The 19,902-nt window shown below is 35.9% G+C and overlaps 2 protein-coding genes across 7 annotated transcripts in view; one reads left to right on the top strand and one right to left on the bottom strand.

Annotated features, from left to right (window-relative positions):
- pygl (phosphorylase, glycogen, liver) overlaps nucleotides 1–10,196 on the top strand; it is a 47,759-nt gene extending 37,563 nt beyond the window's left edge. Inside the window, exons 15-20 of the mRNA XM_061893990.1 lie at nucleotides 328–386; nucleotides 445–586; nucleotides 2,568–2,775; nucleotides 7,815–7,949; nucleotides 8,034–8,100; nucleotides 9,798–10,196. Of these exons, the coding sequence (XP_061749974.1) occupies nucleotides 328–386; nucleotides 445–586; nucleotides 2,568–2,775; nucleotides 7,815–7,949; nucleotides 8,034–8,100; nucleotides 9,798–9,983 (797 nt within the window). The 3' untranslated portion in view covers nucleotides 9,984–10,196. The remainder of the gene's footprint in view (nucleotides 1–327; nucleotides 387–444; nucleotides 587–2,567; nucleotides 2,776–7,814; nucleotides 7,950–8,033; nucleotides 8,101–9,797) is intronic.
- The window catches only part of LOC133548994 (lysophosphatidylserine lipase ABHD12-like), a 29,932-nt gene continuing 20,029 nt past the window's right edge, over nucleotides 10,000–19,902 (bottom strand). The window contains exons 7-13 of one of the 6 annotated variants that reach the window (XM_061893993.1): nucleotides 16,839–16,968; nucleotides 16,714–16,751; nucleotides 16,573–16,652; nucleotides 16,413–16,495; nucleotides 13,780–13,858; nucleotides 13,589–13,722; nucleotides 10,000–13,525 (exon numbers count right to left, since the gene is read on the bottom strand). In XM_061893993.1, the coding sequence (XP_061749977.1) occupies nucleotides 13,501–13,525; nucleotides 13,589–13,722; nucleotides 13,780–13,858; nucleotides 16,413–16,495; nucleotides 16,573–16,652; nucleotides 16,714–16,751; nucleotides 16,839–16,968 (569 nt within the window). In that variant the 3' untranslated portion in view covers nucleotides 10,000–13,500. The remainder of the gene's footprint in view (nucleotides 13,526–13,588; nucleotides 13,723–13,779; nucleotides 13,859–16,412; nucleotides 16,496–16,572; nucleotides 16,653–16,713; nucleotides 16,752–16,838; nucleotides 16,969–19,902) is intronic. The other 5 variants (XM_061893992.1, XM_061893994.1, XM_061893996.1 and 2 more) reach the window with 5 other exon arrangements.

The raw sequence follows: 19,902 nt of genomic DNA, 5'->3' as shown, positions 1-19,902 counted from the left end.
AGCATTCCTCCACTTTATCAGTCTTTATTGCCACCTTTCCCAACTTCTTTGTCAAATTCTAAAGTTAATGATTATTTGCATAAAAAACAACAAGTTTATGAGTTTGAACATCAAATATGTTGTCTTTGTAGCATATTCAACTGAATATGGCTTGAAAAGGATTTGCAAATCATTGTATTCTGTTTATATTTACATCTAACACAATTTCCCAACTCATATGGAAACAGGGTTTGTAGTTTGGATCGACACCGTGGAAAGAAATGCTGACTAAGTGGTTCCCGAGTGTCTGGATGCTCTAACAAGTTCCGTCTGGTCCCTTTTTTTTAGGCATCAAGAAGAACCCGTCGGCGCCTTTCGTGCCTCGCACTGTCATCATCGGGGGGAAGGTGGGCAGAAGATGGAAGGATGGTGTTGTGGAGAAGTTGACTGTGTCTCCCCCTGCAGGCCGCCCCCGGCTACCACATGGCCAAGATGATCATCAAGCTGATCACGTCGGTGGCGGCGGTGGTCAACAACGACCCCGTGGTTGGAAGCAAGCTGAAGGTCATCTTCTTGGAGAACTACAGAGTCTCCTTGGCGGAAAAAGGTCGGCACACTTCTTTGTTTTTTTGTTTTATTTCAATTAATCAATCAATGTTTATTTATACAGCCCCAAATCACAAGTGTCTCAAAGGGCTGCACAAGCCATAAAGACACCCTCGGTTCAGAGCCCACATGAGGGCAAGGAAAAACTCACAACCCAGTGGGATGTCAATGTGAATGATTATGAGAAACCTTGGAGAGGACTGCAGATGTGGGTGATCTAACATAATAGTGTGAGAGTACAGTCCATAGTGGATCTAACATAATAGTGAGAGTCCAGTCCATAGTGGATCTAACATAATAGTGAGAGTCCAGTCCATAGTGGATCTAACATAATAGTGAGAGTCCAGTCCATAGTGGATCTAACATAATAGTGAGAGTCCAGTCCGTAGTGGATCTAACATAATAGTGAGAGTCCAGTCCATAGTGGATCTAACATAATAGTGAGAGTCCAGTCCATGGTGGATTTAACATAATAGTGAGAATCCAGTCCATAGTGGATCTAACATAATAGTGAGAGTCCAGTCCATAGTGGATCTAACATAATAGTGTGAGAGTCCAGTCCATAGTGGCTCTAACATAATAGTGAGAGTCCAGTCCATAGTGGATCTAACATAATAGTGAGAGTCCAGTCCATAGTGGATCTAACATAATAGTGAGAGTCCAGTCCGTAGTGGATCTAACATAATAGTGAGAGTCCAGTCCGTAGTGGATCTAACATAATAGTGAGAGTCCAGTCCATAGTGGATCTAACATAATAGTGAGAGTCCAGTCCATGGTGGATTTAACATAATAGTGAGAATCCAGTCCATAGTGGATCTATCATAATAGTGAGAGTCCAGTCCATAGTGGATCTAACATAATAGTGAGAGTCCAGTCCATGGTGGATCTAACATAATAGTGAGAGTCCAGTCCATGGTGGATCTAACATAATAGTGAGAGTCCAGTCCATAGTGGATCTAACATAATAGTGAAAGTCCAGTCCATAGTGAATCTAACATAATAGTGAGAGTCCAGTCCATAGTGGATCTAACATAATAGTGAGAGTCCAGTCCATAGTGGATCTAACTTGATAGTGAGAGTCCAGTCCATAGTGGATCTAACATAATAGTGAGAGTCCAGTCCATAGTGGATCTAACATAATAGTGAGAGTCCAGTCCATAGTGGATCTAACATAATAGTGAGAGTCCAGTCCATAGTGGATCTAACATAATAGTGAGAGTCCAGTCCATAGTGGATCTAACATAATAGTGAGAGTCCAGTCCATAGTGGATCTAACATAATAGTGAGAGTCCAGTCCATGGTGGATCTAACATAATAGTGAGAGTCCAGTCCATGGTGGATCTAACATAATAGTGAGAGTCCAGTCCATAGTGGATCTAACATAATAGTGAGAGTCCAGTCCATAGTGAATCTAACATAATAGTGAGAGTCCAGTCCATGGTGGATCTAACATAATAGTGAGAGTCCAGTCCATAGTGGATCTAACTTGATAGTGAGAGTCCAGTCCATAGTGGATCTAACATAATAGTGAGAGTCCAGTCCATAGTGGATCTAACATAATAGTGAGAGTCCAGTCCATAGTGGATCTAACATAATAGTGAGAGTCCAGTCCATAGTGGATCTAACATAATAGTGAGAGTCCAGTCCATGGTGGATCTAACATAATAGTGAGAGTCCAGTCCATGGTGGATCTAACATAATAGTGAGAGTCCAGTCCATAGTGGATCTAACATAATAGTGAGAGTCCAGTCCATAGTGAATCTAACATAATAGTGAGAGTCCAGTCCATGGTGGATCTAACATAATAGTGAGAGTCCAGTCCATAGTGGATCTAACTTGATAGTGAGAGTCCAGTCCATAGTGGATCTAACATAATAGTGATAGTCCAGTCCATAGTGGATCTAACTTGATAGTGAGAGTCCAGTCCATAGTGGTCTAGTGTGCTGGTTTAAAGATCTAACTTCCCTGGTGTGGTGCCACAGTGATCCCGGCCACAGATCTGTCCGAGCAGATCTCCACAGCGGGCACAGAGGCCTCAGGCACAGGCAACATGAAGTTCATGCTGAACGGGGCACTGACCATCGGCACCATGGACGGTGCCAACGTGGAGATGGCAGAGGAGGCGGGCGAGAAGAACCTCTTCATCTTTGGCATGCGTGTAGAAGAGGTGGCAGACATGGACAAAAAGGGGTAAGCAGTATTTGACATTAGAATTTGCTGCCTGAGGACTACTTTTAGTACTTCTGTGTTTTGATGGTCATTGGTTGATAAAAACGTTGCTATTTTTAGTGTATAATAAGTGTGTTCTTCACCAACTTCAGATATCTAGCGAGGAAAAACACAAAGCTGTTTATTAGTGATCGTCGGGAACTGACTTGTGCTGTCTTTAAGTTGAAATGGAGTGGTAATCTGTACACAGTGGTCACAATAGTTCATGAAGTTAAGCCAATAACGCAGTAGATTAAATGGTGCGGACACCTTTGTTACTGTGAAGTGAATTATATTTATATAGCGCTTTTCTCTAGTGACTCAAAGCGCTTTACATAGTGAAACCCAATATCTAAGTGTGGGTGGCACTGGGAGCAGGTGGGTAAAGTGTCTTGCCCAAGGACACAACGGCAGTGACTAGGATGGCGGAAGCGGGAATCGAACCTGCAACCCTTTAAGTTGCTGGCACGGCCACTCTACCAACCGAGCTATACACTTCTGCCTTGGAGAATTTGTGTGTCTAAGTCAGGGGTCACCAACACGGGGCCCGCGGGCACCAGGTCGCCCGTAAGGACCAGATGAGTCGCCCGCTGGCCTGTTCTAAAAATAGCTCAAATAGCAGCACTTACCAGTGAGCTGCCTCTATTTTTTAAATTGTATTTATTTACTAGTGAAAAAAACAAATCCCAATACTCAAAATTTCGCTCTAGCGCAATTTTTGAATAAAACACAGCAAAAACTGCTCCTAGGAAGAAAACACAAACAAAATTGGTTGTAACTTCCAGTAGGAATGCCGGAAAGACATGAAACAAAAACCTCTATGTAGGTCTCACTTAGACCTACATTTTAATAATTGACATCCTTCAGCAAAAATCAACAGGAAGTTGGCAATTACCCCTTCAAAATAAAAGTTTTGTAAACACCGTAAGGACCAGATGAGTCGCCCGCTGGCCTGTTCTAAAAATAGCTCAAATAGCAGCACTTACCAGTGAGCTGCCTCTATTTTTTAAATTGTATTTATTTACTAGCAAGCTGGTCTCGCTTTGCTGGACATTTTTAATTAATAAAACTGAAATATAGTTTGAAAATCCAAGAAAATATTTTAAAGACTTGTTCTTCTCTTGTTTTAATAAATTCATTTATTTTTTTACTTTGCTTTTTATAACTTTCAGAAAGACAATTTTAAAGAAAAAATACAACCTTAAAAATGATTTTAGGATTTTTAAACACTTTTACCTTTTAAATTCCTTCCTCTTCTTTCCTTACAATTTAAATCAATGTTAAAGTGAATTTATTTATTTTTTATTGTAAAGAATAATAAATAAATTTTGATTTAATTCTTCATTTTAGCTTCTGTTTTTTCGACAAAGAATATTTCTTCAAACTTATGATTAAAATAAATAAAAAATTCTGGCAAATCTAGAAAATCTGTAGAATCAAATTTAAATCTTATTTCAAAGTCTTTTGAATTTCTTTTAAAATTTTAGTTCTGTAAAATCTAGAAGAAATAATGATTTGTCTTTGTTAGAAATATAGCTTGGTCCAATTTGTTATATATTCTAACAAAGTGCAGATTGGATTTTAACCTATTTAAAACATGTCATCAAAATTCTAAAATTAATCTTAATCAGGAAAAATGATGTTCCATAAATTCTTTTTTTAATTTTTTCAAAAAGATTCAAATTCGCTAGTTTTTCTCTTCTTTTTTTCGATTGAATTTTAAAGAGTCGATATTGAAGATAAACTATTTTCATTTTTTTTGTGTTTTTCTCCTCTTTTAAAACGTTCAATTAAGTGTTTTTTTTCCATCATTTTTTCTCTACAAAAAAACTTCCGTAAAAGGAAAAAAATGTACGACGGAATGACAGACAGAAATACCCTTTTTTTTTATATATAGATGTTTGTGTCCTCAATTACTTTGTTTATTGCTATTCTGAATGTTGCTGGGTTGGGTTTGGTTTTGGATTGCATTGTTGTGTATTGTTTTGTTGGAATGATTAATAAATTCATAAGAAAATAAATAAATAAATAAAACAATAAAAATTTTAAAGCGGGCAGCAGGCGACCCATGATGTAAACAAACCACGGTGAGTTCAAGGACCTTTTTATTAAAGGTAAATTGAGCAAATTGGCTATTTCTGGCAATTTATTGAAGTGTGTATCAAACTGGTAGCCCTTGGCATTAATCAGTACCCAAGAAGTAGCTCTTGCTTTCAAAAAGGTTGCTGACTCCTGCTCTAAATAATATCCAAATATATTTGATACTTGTTTATATTGATAAATGGGCTCTTTTCATCCGTAATAATAATTGAACAATATTTGCAGTCTGACTACCTTGTGTGCTTAGCTGTTGTGTAGCTGCTACTGGTAACAATTGTTGAGTGTGAGATTTACAAACGAGCTAATTAAAATAACTGTGCTGTGCAGTTGTGTTCTTTGCCATTTGAGGCTGGTCGGCAATGTAGTTACACCTCCCAGACATTAGATGGCAGTATTGTACAAACTATGTGGGGGTGTCAAACTCTTCTTGGATGGGGGCCACATGGAGAAATAATGACTCCCAAGTAGGCCAGTACTAGAAACTTGAAAATAAAGACAACTTCAGATTGTTTACTTTGTTTAAAAACAGAACAAGAACATTCTGAAAATGTACGAATCATAATGTTGTTTTTTACTTACATGTCGCGGTTAATAGTATTCTATCTTTTTTTTACACTTACATGTCGCGGTTAATAGTATTCCATCTTTTTTTTTACACTTACATGTCGCGGTTAATAGTATTCTATCTTTTTTTTACACTTACATGTCGCGGTTAATAGTATTCTATCTTTTTTTTACACTTACATGTCACGGTTAATAGTATTCTATCTTTTTTTTACACTTACATGTCACGGTTAATAGTATTCTATCTTTTTTTTACACTTACATGTCACGGTTAATAGTATTCTATCTTTTTTTGTCCTTATTTATATTTTCTGAATAAAGGATGTGATGCTCGTCAACTCATTGGTGTTCATTGTCAATCTATAAAGATAAAAAATTACTTCAAAATCAAATTACAGGATGTTATTTATGTAGTTCAGGGGTCAGCAACCTTTTTGAAAGCAAGAGCTACTTCTTGGGTACTGATTAATGCCAAGGGCTACCAGTTTGATACACACTTAAATAAATTGCCAGAAATAGCCAATTTGCTCAATTTACCTTTAATAAATAAATCTATATATATTAAAAAAATGCATATTTCTGTCCGTCATTCCGTCGTACATTTTTTATCCTTTTACGGAAGATTTTTTGTAGAGAATAAATTATGAAAAAAAACACTTAATTGAACGATTTAAAAGAGGACAAAACAGGAAAAAAATGAAAATAAAATTTTGAAACATAGTTCATCTTCAATTTCGACTCTTTAAAATTCAACCGAAAAAAATTAAGAGAAAAACTAGCTAATTCGAATCTTTTTGAAAACTTTTAAAAAAGAATTTATGGATCTTCATTAGTAATTTTTCCTGATTAAGATTAATTTTAGAATTTTGATGACATGTTTTAAATAAGTTAAAATCCAATCTGCACTTTGTTAGAATATATAACAAATTGGACCAAGCTATATTTCTAACAAAGACAAATCATTATTTCTTCTAGATTTTCCAGAACAAAAAATTTAAAAGAAATTCAAAAGACTTTGAAATAAGATTTAAATTTGATTCTACAGATTTTCTAGATTTGCCAGAATATTTTTTATTTATTTTAATCATAATAAGTTTGAACAAATATTCAAATATTCTTCTTTGAAAAGAAGCTAAAATGAAGAATTAAATCAAAATGTATTTATTAATTTTTACAATAAAAAAAAAAATTACTTGAACATTGATTTAAATTGTCAGGAAAGAAGAGGAAGGAATTTAATAGGTAAAAAGGTATATGTGTTTAAAAATCCTAAAACCACTTTTAAGGTTGTATTTTTTCTCTTAAATTGTCTTTCTGAAAGTTATAAGAAGCAAAGTAAAAAAATAAATGAATTTATTTAAACAAGTGAAGACCAAGTCTTTCAAATATTTTCTTGGATTTTCAAATTCTATTTGAGTTTTGTCTCTCTTAGAATTAATAATGTCCAGCAAAGCGAGACCAGCTTGCTAGTAAATAAATACAATTTAAAAAATAGAGGCGGCTCACTGGTAAGTGCTGCTATTTGAGCTATTTTTAGAACAGGCCAGTGGGCGACTCATCTGGTCCTTACAGGCGACCTTGGTGACCCCTGATGTAGTTTGATCATTTTTCTTGACTGGTGCACTAACATCATGTGGTTTATTTTGTACATATGTTGCATCATCTACAAAGATGTAAATAACTGCTATTGTGACATCTAGTGGACACATTTAGAACAGCAGTTTCTTTAATTAAAAAATTTCAGGTTCCTTTTTATACTTAGCAAACTCATAAAAAACCTGTTTGCGGGCCTGATATGGTCCTCGGGACATACGTTTGACACCCTGTTGTGTTGTCTAACTAGAACACTGGTGTCCAACTCAAGGCCCGAGGGCCAGAAGTGGCTCGCCACTTTATTTTATTTGGCCCCTGAAAGCATGGAAATATGTATCAATAAAGTATTGTAACTTTACAGTTGTCTGTTCCACATCTTCCCGCTTGACGCCAAATGCTGTTTTTCTTAGGAATTAATTCATTTGTTGCCAGTTTCGCATCTTCTCTCTCTTGTATTACCACTCGCACCGCGCCGCTAGCATCACAGCTAATGTTGTATGTAAAAAGGTGCGCTTGTTTGATGTCTCTGTGAGAAGCAGAGACAAGAGTGAGAGGAGCCTGTAGTGTAATGCCAGCAACTGCGTGAGAAGGTATACTCCAATATCACCATGTAGTCATTTTCTGTATCGCACAGAGACAAACCCGCGATATATCGCCCAGCCCTACTTGAAAGTAATATAAAATATTGAAATAGGCCGCAATAACCTTCAGTAAATAACAGCCTCTCTGCAATGAATGCCAAGTATTTGTTGTTCCTCGTGCAGGTATGACGCCATGTCTTACTACCAGAAGATCCCTGAGCTGAAACAAGTCATGGACCAGATCACCAGCGGATTCTTCAGCCCCAAAAACCCCGATCTCTTCAAAGACTTGACGGAGATGCTCTTCAAACACGACCGGTGGGCCAAAAAAAACAACAACAAAACTCCGCAAGTAAAATCCAGCTTTGTGTGTTCATGCATTTCCTGGTGTTCAACCTGCAGCTTCAAAGTGTTTGCAGACTTCGAAGCGTACTTGAAGTGCCAGGAGAAAGTCAGCAAGCTGTACCAGGTAAGGTGTGCCCGAGGACCCCCACACCTTATATCATGGCCCGCCGTGTAATTAGGGTCCTTGGCCCATGGGCTTCGGCAAAAATCAACAGGAAGTTGGCAATTACCCCTTCAAAATTTTTGAATAAAACACAGCAAAAACTGCTCCTAGGAAGAAAACACAAACAAAATTGGTTGTAACTTCCAGTAGGAATGCCGGAAAGACATGAAACAAAAACCTCTATGTAGGTCTCACTTAGACCTACATTTTAATAATTGACATCCTTCAGCAAAAATCAACAGGAAGTTGGCAATTACCCCTTCAAAATAAAAGTTTTGTAAACACCCGTCACCTTTTTTCAAAAGTTATCTCCTCTGAGCGCGTTTGTCGTTTCGGCTTCAAACTCTAAGGTTTTATTCTTTATTATTATTCCGCACTTTTGCGCTCTAATTTGACCCCCTTAACATGCTTCAAAACTCACCAAATTTTACACACACATCGGTACTGTGTACCTTCCCAACATATTAAGCAACCAAACCGCAAAAATTAAAATTGCGCGCTAGCGCCCCCTAGGAAAAAAAAAAAACAGTCTGCTTGTAACTTCCGTTAGGAATGTCGTAGAGACATGAAACAAAAACCTCTATGTAGGTCTGACTTAGACCTACATTTCATAATTTTACTTTCTAGGGCAAAAGTCAACCAAAATTTTGCAAAAACACATTCAAAGCTAAATTTTCACAAAAAATGCTATTTTTGCCTCTTTGAGCTGTAATTTGACCCCCTTAAAATGCTTCAAAACTCACCAAACTTGGCACACACATCAGGACTGGCGAAAATTGCGATCTAATGAAAAAAACAAATCCCAATACTCAAAATTTCGCTCTAGCGCAATTTTTGAATAAAACACAGCAAAAACTGCTCCTAGGAAGAAAACACAAACAAAATTGGTTGTAACTTCCAGTAGGAATGCCGGAAAGACATGAAACAAAAACCTCTATGTAGGTCTCACTTAGACCTACATTTTAATAATTGACATCCTTCAGCAAAAATCAACAGGAAGTTGGCAATTACCCCTTCAAAATAAAAGTTTTGTAAACACCCGTCACCTTTTTTCAAAAGTTATCTCCTCTGAGCGCGTTTGTCGTTTCGGCTTCAAACTCGCACAGGGGAGAGATTGAACCCTTCTGATTAAAAGTATAAAACAGTGTTTTGATTACTGCTCCGGTTTTGATTTTATGACCCTTCAAAGAACAACTGCGCTGATGCTGCTGCGCTGCTGTTGTGTCAAGATGGCTACTACCACTGGACAAAAGTATTGGGACACTTAGGACTAACAGTAGACAATGACAATGTGAAATGGAATTGAATCGTTTTTGTCCTCAAAATTCTACACACAATACCCTATAATAATCGTAGCTACTATCCATGCTTCTACCGCTTATCCGGGTTTGGGTCACGGGGGCAGCAGCCAAAGGCAGGCCCGACCAACGCTGCTTGCAGCTTTAATTATTATTTTAAACTGGATTTTGCATGTCACTAAAGTTATATAAGCCTTGCTTGTTCAATATTCAATGCAAAACTTGTTTGAGTCCCTATTAAAAGGTTCATTTGTTCAACCTTGGCCCGCGGCTTTGTTCGGTTTTAAATTTTGGCCCACTCTGTATTTGAGTTTGACACCCCTGCTTTATATCAATGGCCTCACGCTTCACCTCCTCCAGAAACCAAAAGAGTGGACAAAAATGGTGGTGAAGAACATCGCGGCCACGGGAAAGTTCTCCAGCGACAGAACCATCGCCGAGTACGCCACCGAGGTTTGGGGGGTGGAGCCCACTGACCTCAAGATCCCCCCGCCCAACGAGCCCAGAGAGGCCATCGAGGAAACTGCCAGAGCTCTGAAGAAGTGACAGGAAGTAACAGGCCTGACTTTCACACGCTTTATTTGCCACCCGCAACCCTTTTCTCCTTTTGGCTTTTGACTGTTACACCAACATTTTCACTGTAACTTCTGGAAACTATTCTTCAGCTGAGAGATTTCCTTGCACGATCTGGACTCTTTGACACAATCCTGACTTCAGTCTTTCCTAACAGTGTTGACATTAAAGTTGCAGTGCTTCATGCTTTTGGTTCATGTGTGAACTCCAGTGCATAATATGTTACTGTTACAGTAACATATCACGTGTAACTGCAACAGTCTATGCAATGTGTTACTGTAACAGTGTATAGTATACATGTGACAGTAACGTGTAACTGCAACAGTCTATGCTATGTGTTACAATGTGTTACTGTAACAGTGTATAGTATACATGTGACAGTAACGTGTAACTGCAACAGTCTATGCTATGTGTTACAATGTGTTACTGTAACAGTGTATAGTATACATGTGGCAGTAACGTGTAACTGCAACAGTGTATGCTATTTGTTACAATGTGTTGCTGTAACAGTGTATATTATACATGTGACAGTAACATGTAAACTGCAACAGTGTATGCTATGTGTTACAATGTGTTACTGTAACAGTGTATATTATACATGCGACAGTAACGTGTAACTGCAACAGTGTATGCTATGTGTTACAATGTGTTACTGTAACAGTGTATATTATACATGTGACAGTAACGTGTAACTGCAACAATGTATGCTATTTGTTACAGTGAGACATGGCGCATTACTGTAACAGTATATGACATACATGTTATAATAACACAGATGTTACTGTAACAGTATATGGCTTACATGTTACAGTAACACATCACATATAACAGTATATGCTATTTGTTACAGTAGGACATGCCACATTGCTGTAACAGGAAATTGCATTCATGTTACAAAAACACATTAGATGTTACTGTAACATACCACATGTAACTGCAACAATATATGCTATTTTTTACAGTAACACATGGCACATTACTGTGACTGTATATGGCATACATGTTACAGTAACACATCACATGTAACTGTAACAGTATATGCTATTTGTTAGCATAACACATGCCGTGCTACTGTAACAGGAAATGGCATTCATGTTACAATATCAGCATATTAGATGTTACTGTAATGGTATATGGCATACATGTTACAGTAAAACATCACATATAACTGCAACAGTATATGCTATTTGTTCCAGTAACAAATGGCACGTCACTATAACAGATTCATGATACAATAACAGCATATTAGATGTTACTGTAACATTATATGGCATACATGTTACAGTAACACATGTATATTAATGCAACAGTATATGCTATTTGTTACAATGTGTTACTGTAACAGTATATACTATACATGTTACAGTAACACGTGTCACGTTACTGTAACAGAAAATGCCATTCATGTTACAATAACACATTAGATGTTACAGTAACACATCACATGTAACTGCAACAGTATATCATATCTGTTCCAGTAACACATGTCACGTTACTATAACAGGAAATGGCATTCATGTTACAATAACATTCGATGTTACTGTAACATTATATGGCATACATGTTACAGTAACACATCACATGTAACTGAAACAGTATATAGTATACATGTTATAGTAAGATGAGATGTGTTACTGTAACAGAAAATGCCCTTACAATAACACATGGGATGTTACAGTAACAGTATATGGCATACATGTTACAGTAACGCATCCCATGTAACTGCAATAGTATATGCTATTTTACAGTTACACATGTCATGTTACTATAACAGAAAATGTAATCCATGTTACAATGACATAGCATATCAGATTGTTACTGGAACAGTATATGGCATACATGTTACAGTAACACATCACATTACTGTAACAGGAAATACAATTTGTGTCACAATAGCGACATAGTTGTTACAATAGCAACATGGTAGATGTTACAGTAACATTTAATCTTATCTGCAAAATATGGAATGCCATATGCACGTCACAGTAACAAATGTGATATGAACGTTACAGTAACAGACGGCATGTCGCATATACAACTAAACCTGTATCAATGACAGTAGTCACATGTATGTTACACTGACATCTAGGTTACAGTAACACAATGCCAAGACCGCTACAGTAACAGTGCGTCACCGTTAAAGGAACAGTATCTCCTGTGTCACACGTGTGTTACTCTAACACAGGTCATAGGTACGGTACAGTAACACTCGGGTTTTACTGCAATGTGTACAGCAGGAGTATAACAGGGGTCAGCAACCTTTTTGAAAGCAAGAGCTACTTCTTGGGTACTGATTAATGCCAAGGGCTACCAGTTTGATACACACTTAAATAAATTGCCAGAAATAGCCAATTTGCTCAATTTACCTTTAATAAATAAATCTATATATATATATTTTTTTTTTGTAGAGAATAAATGATGAAAAAAACACTTAATTGAACGGTTTAAAAGAGGAGACAACACGAAAAAAATTTTAATTAAATTTTGAAACATAGTTTATCTTCAATTTTGACTCTTTAAAATTCAAAATTCAACCGAAAAAAATTAAGAGAAAAACTAGCTAATTCGAATCTTTTTGAAAACATTTAAAAAACAATTTATGGAACATCATTAGTAATTTTTCCTGATTAAGATTAATTTTAAAATGTTGATGACATGTTTTAAATAGGTTAAAATCCAATCTGCACTTTGTTAGAATATATAACAAATTGGACCAATCTATATTTCTAACAAAGACAAATCATTATTTCTTCTAGATTTTCCAGAACAAAAATTTTTAAAGAAATTCAAAAGACTTTGAAATAAGATTTAAATTTGATTCTACAGATTTTCTAGATTTGCCAGAATAATTTTTGGGAATTTTAATCATAATAAGTTTGAAGAAATATTTTACAAATATTCTTTGTCGAAAAAAACAGAAGCTAAAATTAATTAAATTAAAATGTATTTATTATTCTTTACAATAAATAAAAAAATAATTGACTTGAACATTGATTTAAATTGTCAGGAAAGAAGAGGAAGGAATTTAAAAGGTAAAAAGGTATATGTGTTTAAAATCCTAAAATCATTTTTAAGGTTGTATTTTGTCTCTAAAATTGTCTTTCTGAAAGTTATAAGAAGCAAAGTTAAAAAAATAAATGAATTTATTTAAACAAGTGAAGACCAAGTCTTTCAAATATTTTCTTGGATTTTCAAATTCTATTTGAGTTTTGTCTCTCTTAGAATTAAAAATGTTGAGGAAACACGAGACCAGCTTGCTAGTAAATAAATACAATTTAAAAAATAGAGGCAGCTCACTGGTAAGTGCTGCTATTTGAGCTATTTTTAGAACAGGCCAGCGGGCGACTCATCTGGTCCTTACGGGCCCCTGTTGGTGACCCCTGTTATATACAGTATGTTGCAGTAAACGTACGTTACATTCAGCATCTACAGTGTGTATGTTACAGTCCTGTTACATGTTGATGAGGAGATGTGCAGCTGGATGGTCTCTCTACCCTCGGAGGTTGAGAAAATCCCTGCAAGCGTCAGCAGAGACAATGTCAATGCAGGTCTGCTGGGGCGTGTGGTGTCGGACTTACCGCACCGACTTGGGCAGGTTGGGGTCCAAGTAGATGTCACAGTGGGAGAATCCGTGACTTGCTTCGTAGGAGATCATTTCCAGCTTGGCGTTCCTGTGGCGCTCCTTTCGCTCCCGCGCAGCTACCTGGTACAACTGCACAGCATGCAGCGTCACAAGAGCGCCCACGGAGGTGCAAGGCGGCCTTCCTACCTTCTCACCCATGTGGTACGGCACCACGTCGTCGTCCTCTGCGTGCAGGATGAGAAGTGGACACGTCAGAGCCTTCACACTGAAAAACACAAGAATACAGTACTGTTAAACTTTTTACCTTACTGTATGTTACCAGCTGTAAGCTTGCTGATATAAATACAGTCTATTATACAACATTATTCACATGTGAATAATATATAAATAGTCTATTATACAACATTATTCACATGTGAATAATATAAATACAGTCTATTATACAGCATTATTCACATGTGAATAATATAAATACAGTCTATTATACAGCATTATTCACATATAAATAACAATATAAATACAGTCTTTTGTACAGCATTATTCACATGTGAATAATATAAATACAGTCTTTTACATTATTCACATGTGAATAACATAAAAACAGTATTATACAGCATTATTCACATGTGAATAATATAAATACAGTCTATTATACAACATTATTTACATGTGAATAATATAAATACAGTCTATTATACAGCATTATTCACATATAAATAATAATATAAATACAGTCTATTATACAGCATTATTCACATATAAATAATAATATAAATACAGTCTATTATACAGCATTATTCACATATAAATAATAGAAATACAGTCTATTATACAGCATTATTCACATATAAATAATAATATAAATACAGTCTATTATACAGCATTATTCACATATAAATAATAATATAAATACAGTCTATTATACAGCATTATTCACATATAAATAATATAAATACAGTCTATTATACAGCATTATTCACATGTGAATAATATAAATACAGTCTATTATACAGCATTATTCACATGTGAATAATATATAAATACAGCCTATTATACAGCATTATTCACATATAAATAATAATATAAATACAGTCTTTTGTACAGCATTATTCACATGTGAATAATATAAATACAGTGTATTATACAGCATTATTAACATATGAATAACATAAATACAGTATTATACAGCATTATTCACATGTGAATAACAAATACTGTCTATTTTACAACATTATTCACATGTGAATAACATAAATACAGTCTATTATACAGCATTATTCACATGTGAATAACATAAAAACAGTCTATTATACAGCATTATTCACATGTGAATAACATAAAAACAGTCTATTATACAGCATTATTCACATGTGAATAATATAAATACAGTATTATACAGCATTATTCACATATGAATAATATAAATACAGTCTATTATACAGCATTATTCACATGTGAATAATATAAATACAGTATTATACAGCATTATTCACATATGAATAATATAAATACAGTATTTATACAGCATTATTCACATGTGAATAATATAAATACAGTCTATTTTACATTATTCACATGTGAATAACATAAAAACAGTCTATTATACAGCATTATTCACATGTGAATAATATAGTCTTATACAGCATTATTCACATATGAATAATATAAATACAGTCTATTATACAACATTATTTACATGTGAATAATATAAATACAGTCTATTATACAGCATTATTCACATATGAATAATATAAATACAGTCTATTATGCAGCATTATTCACATGTGAATAGTATACAGTATTATAAAACATTCACATGTGAATAATATAAATACAGTCTATTATACAGCATTATTCACATGTGAATAACAAATACAATATTTTACAACATTATTCACATGTGAATAAAATAAATACAGTCTATTTTACAACATTATTCACATGTGAATAAAATAAATACAGTCTATTTTACAACATTATTCACATGTGAATAATATAGTTTATTATACAGCATAATTCACATGAATAATATAGTCTATTATACAGCATTATTCACATGTGAATAATATAAATACAGTATAATACAGCATTATTCACATGTGAATAACATAAATAGAGCCTATTATACAGCATTATTCACATGTGAATAACATAAATACAGTCTATTATACAACATTATCAACATGTGAATAACAAATACAGTATATTTTACATTATTTATATGTAAATAACAGTGTATTTTACATTATTCATGTGTAAATAATATAAATACAGTCTATTGTACAGCATTATTTACATGTGAATAATATAAATACAGTCTATTAGACAGCATTATTCACATGTGAATAACATAAATACAGTCTATTATACAGCATTATTAACATGTGAATAACAAATACAGTATATTTTACATTATTTACATGTAAATAACAGTGTATTTTACATTATTCATGTGTAAATAATATAAATACAGTCTATTATACAGCATTATTTACATGTGAATAATATAAATACAGTCTATTATACAGCATTATTCACATGTGAATAACATAAATACAGTCTATTATACAGCATTATTCACATGTGAATAACATAAATACAGTCTATTATACAGCATTATTCACATGTGAATAACATAAAAACAGTTTTCATTACATCTGCATATTATAGTTTGTCCAGTACAGCCAGCACGTGCAAACATATTGTTTTCTGGTCCAATTTGGTGGGTGTGGCTTACAGTAAATACCGATGCGCCCGAAAAACACGTTAAGCGAAGCCAACCACTGAGTAAACTAAACATGTGTGCGGTGAGTACTTACTTCTCGTCGTTAGCAAACAGCAGGTTGTTTGTTTCCAGAGTGTCCCACAGGAAGTCTTCAAAGCCCGGGAGGAACATGTAGAGCTGCGGGACAAAGAAAGTTTGCCTTCAACACCTGGACTGACTGACGTGAGTGAGTGAGTGAGAAGTAAATATTTGACCTTGGACAGCGGAAAGACTGTGACAACCTCTCCTATTTTAGTGAAAGGAGCCTCCAGGATCAAGGCATCGAGAGTGGACCCTGGCATGAAAACATCAACTAGAAAGTACTTCAATCATATTCTTCCAGGCAGAGAACCCACCTTCTTCTTGCAGCTTGACTGCAGTGTTGCTTGCCACCCTTAAGGAAAGAAAGAAAGAAAGACGAGGCTTTGACACATCAGCTTCATTTCGCCACCTTCCGAGACATCTGGAGGGAGAAACTGACCCCGATCCCAGAGAGTGTCCCCACAAGCACACCATGGACCTCCTGCTGTGCCGCTTCACCCACTTGTACAGGTAGAGGGCGTCTGTGGTCAAACCGCTCTCAGTGGGCTCCCCAGTGGAGTCGCCAAAGCCTGATGGGGCCCACAAAACAATCTGTTAGGGCAGGGGTGTCAAAGTCAAATACAAAGTGGGCCAAAATGTAAAACTGAACAAAGCCGCGGGCCAAGGTTGAACTAATTCACCTTTTAATAGGGACCCAAACAAGTTGTACATTGAATATTGAACAAGCAAGGCTTATATAACTTTATAGTGACATGCAAATAAAAGTTTTGTGAAAACCCGTCACCTTTCTTCAAAAGTTATCTCCTCTGAGCCCGTTTGTCGTTTCGGCTTCAAACTCGCACAGGGGAGACTTTGAACCCTTCTGATTAAAAGTATAGATCAAAGTTTTGATAAGTTTTCAGGTTTTGATTTTACGCGCCTTCAAAAAACCCCTTCGCAACTTTTCCTAAAAAATGACGTTTTTGCCTCTTTGAGCTGTAATTTGACCCACTTAAAATGCTTGTAAGTGCTAGTTAAAGCTCTGTTATGCAGACCGAAAGCCATTTATCAACAACATCCAGAATCGCCGATCTGTAATTTCACCCCCTTAACATGCTTCAAAACTCACCAAATTTTACACACATATCAGGACTGGCAAAAACTGCCATCTAATAAAAAACCAAACCCCAAAAATCTAAATTGCGCTTAGCGCCCCCTAGGAAAAAACCCAGACAAAACTGCATGTAACTTCTGTTAGAAATGTCGTGGAGACATGAAATAAAAACCTCTATATTGGTTTGACTAAGATCGGGACCCGGGACACGGCGGCGGCGGCCAACGGCGGACCCGACCAACGCTGCTTGCAGCTTTAATTAAAAATTAAAGCTGCAAGCAGCATTGGTCGGGTCCGCCTTTGGCTGCTGCCCCCGAGACCCACGGCCGGATAAGCGCTAGAAGACGCCTTGGAGCCGCTATTTTGAGAATCTAATGCATTGTGAAAGTAATGCAATTGTTGTATTGAAGTGAAAATATCAAACTTCCTGTTGATTTTTGCTAAAGTATGTTAATTATTAAAATGTAGGTCTAAGTGAGACCTACATAGTGTTTTTTGTTTCATGTCTCTCCGACAAGCAGTTTTGTCTGTGTTTTCTCCCTGGGAGCAGTTTGTCCGTGTTGTATTCCTAGGGGGGCGGTAGAGCGCAATTTTGAGTTTTGAGGTTAGGTTTTTTCATCGGATCGCAATTTTTGCCAGACCTGATGTGTGTGTCAAGTTTGGTGAGTTTAGAAGCATTTTAAGGGGGTCAAATAACAGCTCAATGAGGCAAAAATGACATTTTTTAGGAGACTTTGCACAGGGGTTCTTTGAAGGCGCGTAAAATCAAAACCTGAGAACTTATCAAAACTCTGTTCTATACTTTTAATCAGAAGGGTTCAATCTCTCTCCTGTGCGAGTTTGAAGCCAAAACAACAAACGCACTCAGAGGAGATAATGTTTGAAGAAAGGTGACCGGTTTTTACAAAACTTTTGTTTTGATGGGGGGATTGCAAACTTCCTGTTGATTTTTGTTCGGGGTTGTCAATCTATGAAATGTAGGTCTAAGCGAGACCTACATAGAGGTTTTTGTTTCATGTCTCTCCGACATTCTTACCGGAAGTTACAAGCAATTTTGTCTGTTTTCTTCCTAGGAGCAGTTTTTTCAGTGTTTTATTCAAAAATAGCGCTAGAGCGCAATTTTGAGTTTTGGTGTTTGTTTTTTTCATTAGATCGCAATATTCGCCACTCCTTATGTGTGCGCCAAGTTTGGTGACTTTTGAAGCATTTTAAAGGGGTCAAATTACAGCGCAAAGAGGCAAAAATTGCATTTTTTGCGAAAATTTTATTTTGAAGGGGTTTTTGCCAACTTCCTGTAGATTTTTGCTGAAAGAAGTGAGTGTATGAAAATTGGGTCTAAGTCAGACCTACATCGGAGTTTTTGTTTCATGTCGCTATGACATTCCTAACAGAAGTTACATGCAGTTTTGTCTGTATTTTTTTCCTAGGGGGCGCTAGAGCGCAATTTTCATTTTGGGGGATTGGTTGCTTAATATGTTGGGAAGGTTTGCTATACCGACGTGTGTGTCAAATTTGGTGAGTTTTGAAGCATGTTAAGGGGGTCAAATTACAGCGCGTAGGTGCGGAATAATAATAAAACACAGCAGTTTCAATAGGGTCCTTGGGCCAAAGACCCTAAATATCAATGGCATATCAAATAAAAATTGAATGTCTCTTTTCTATTTGCAGCCTTCTGAGGTAAATATCAAAACAAACTTTTTTCCACAGGCTCATAATACATTTGAAAATAAAATAATAATGAATCAAACATTCAAGCCTTGAAGTAGCAAAAGAAAGTGCATGAATAAAATGTTAATTATTGCTCAGTTTGCTAAAGTATTATGTATCTATCTACAATGATTTGCTTTAACACGGTATAATAATATAGAATAATAATAATTAAAGCTGCAAGCAGCGTTGGTCGGGTCCGCCGTTGGCCGCCGCCGCCGTGTCCCGAGTCCCGATCTTAGTCAGACCTACATAGAAGTTTTTATTTCATCACTCTACGACATTCCTAACAGAAGTTACAAGCAGTTTTGTCTGGAAAAAGGTGACGGCTTTTTACAAAACCTTTATTTTGAAGGGGTAATTGCCAACTTCCTGTTGATTTTAACTGAAAGATGCCACCTATCAAAATGTAGGTCTAGGTGAGACCTACATTGAGGTTTTTGTTTCATGTCTGTCCGACATTCCTACCAGAAGTTACAAGCAGTTTTATCTGTTTCCTCTTCCTAGGAGCAGTTTTTTCTGTGTTTTATTCAAAAATTGCAATAGAGCGCAATTTAGAGTTTTAAGGTTTGGTTTTTTCACTAGATCGTAATTTCTGCCAGTCCTGATGTGTGTGCCAAGTTTGGGGAGTTTTGAAGCATTTTAAGGGGGTCAAATTACAGCTCAAAGAGGCAAAAATTGCGTTTTTTTCAAAAATGTTGCT

The sequence above is a fragment of the Nerophis ophidion genome, linkage group LG03 (genome assembly GCF_033978795.1).
Source record: "Nerophis ophidion isolate RoL-2023_Sa linkage group LG03, RoL_Noph_v1.0, whole genome shotgun sequence".
NCBI lineage: Eukaryota > Metazoa > Chordata > Actinopteri > Syngnathiformes > Syngnathidae > Nerophis > Nerophis ophidion.
This window is presented reverse-complemented; position numbering and strand designations above follow the sequence as displayed.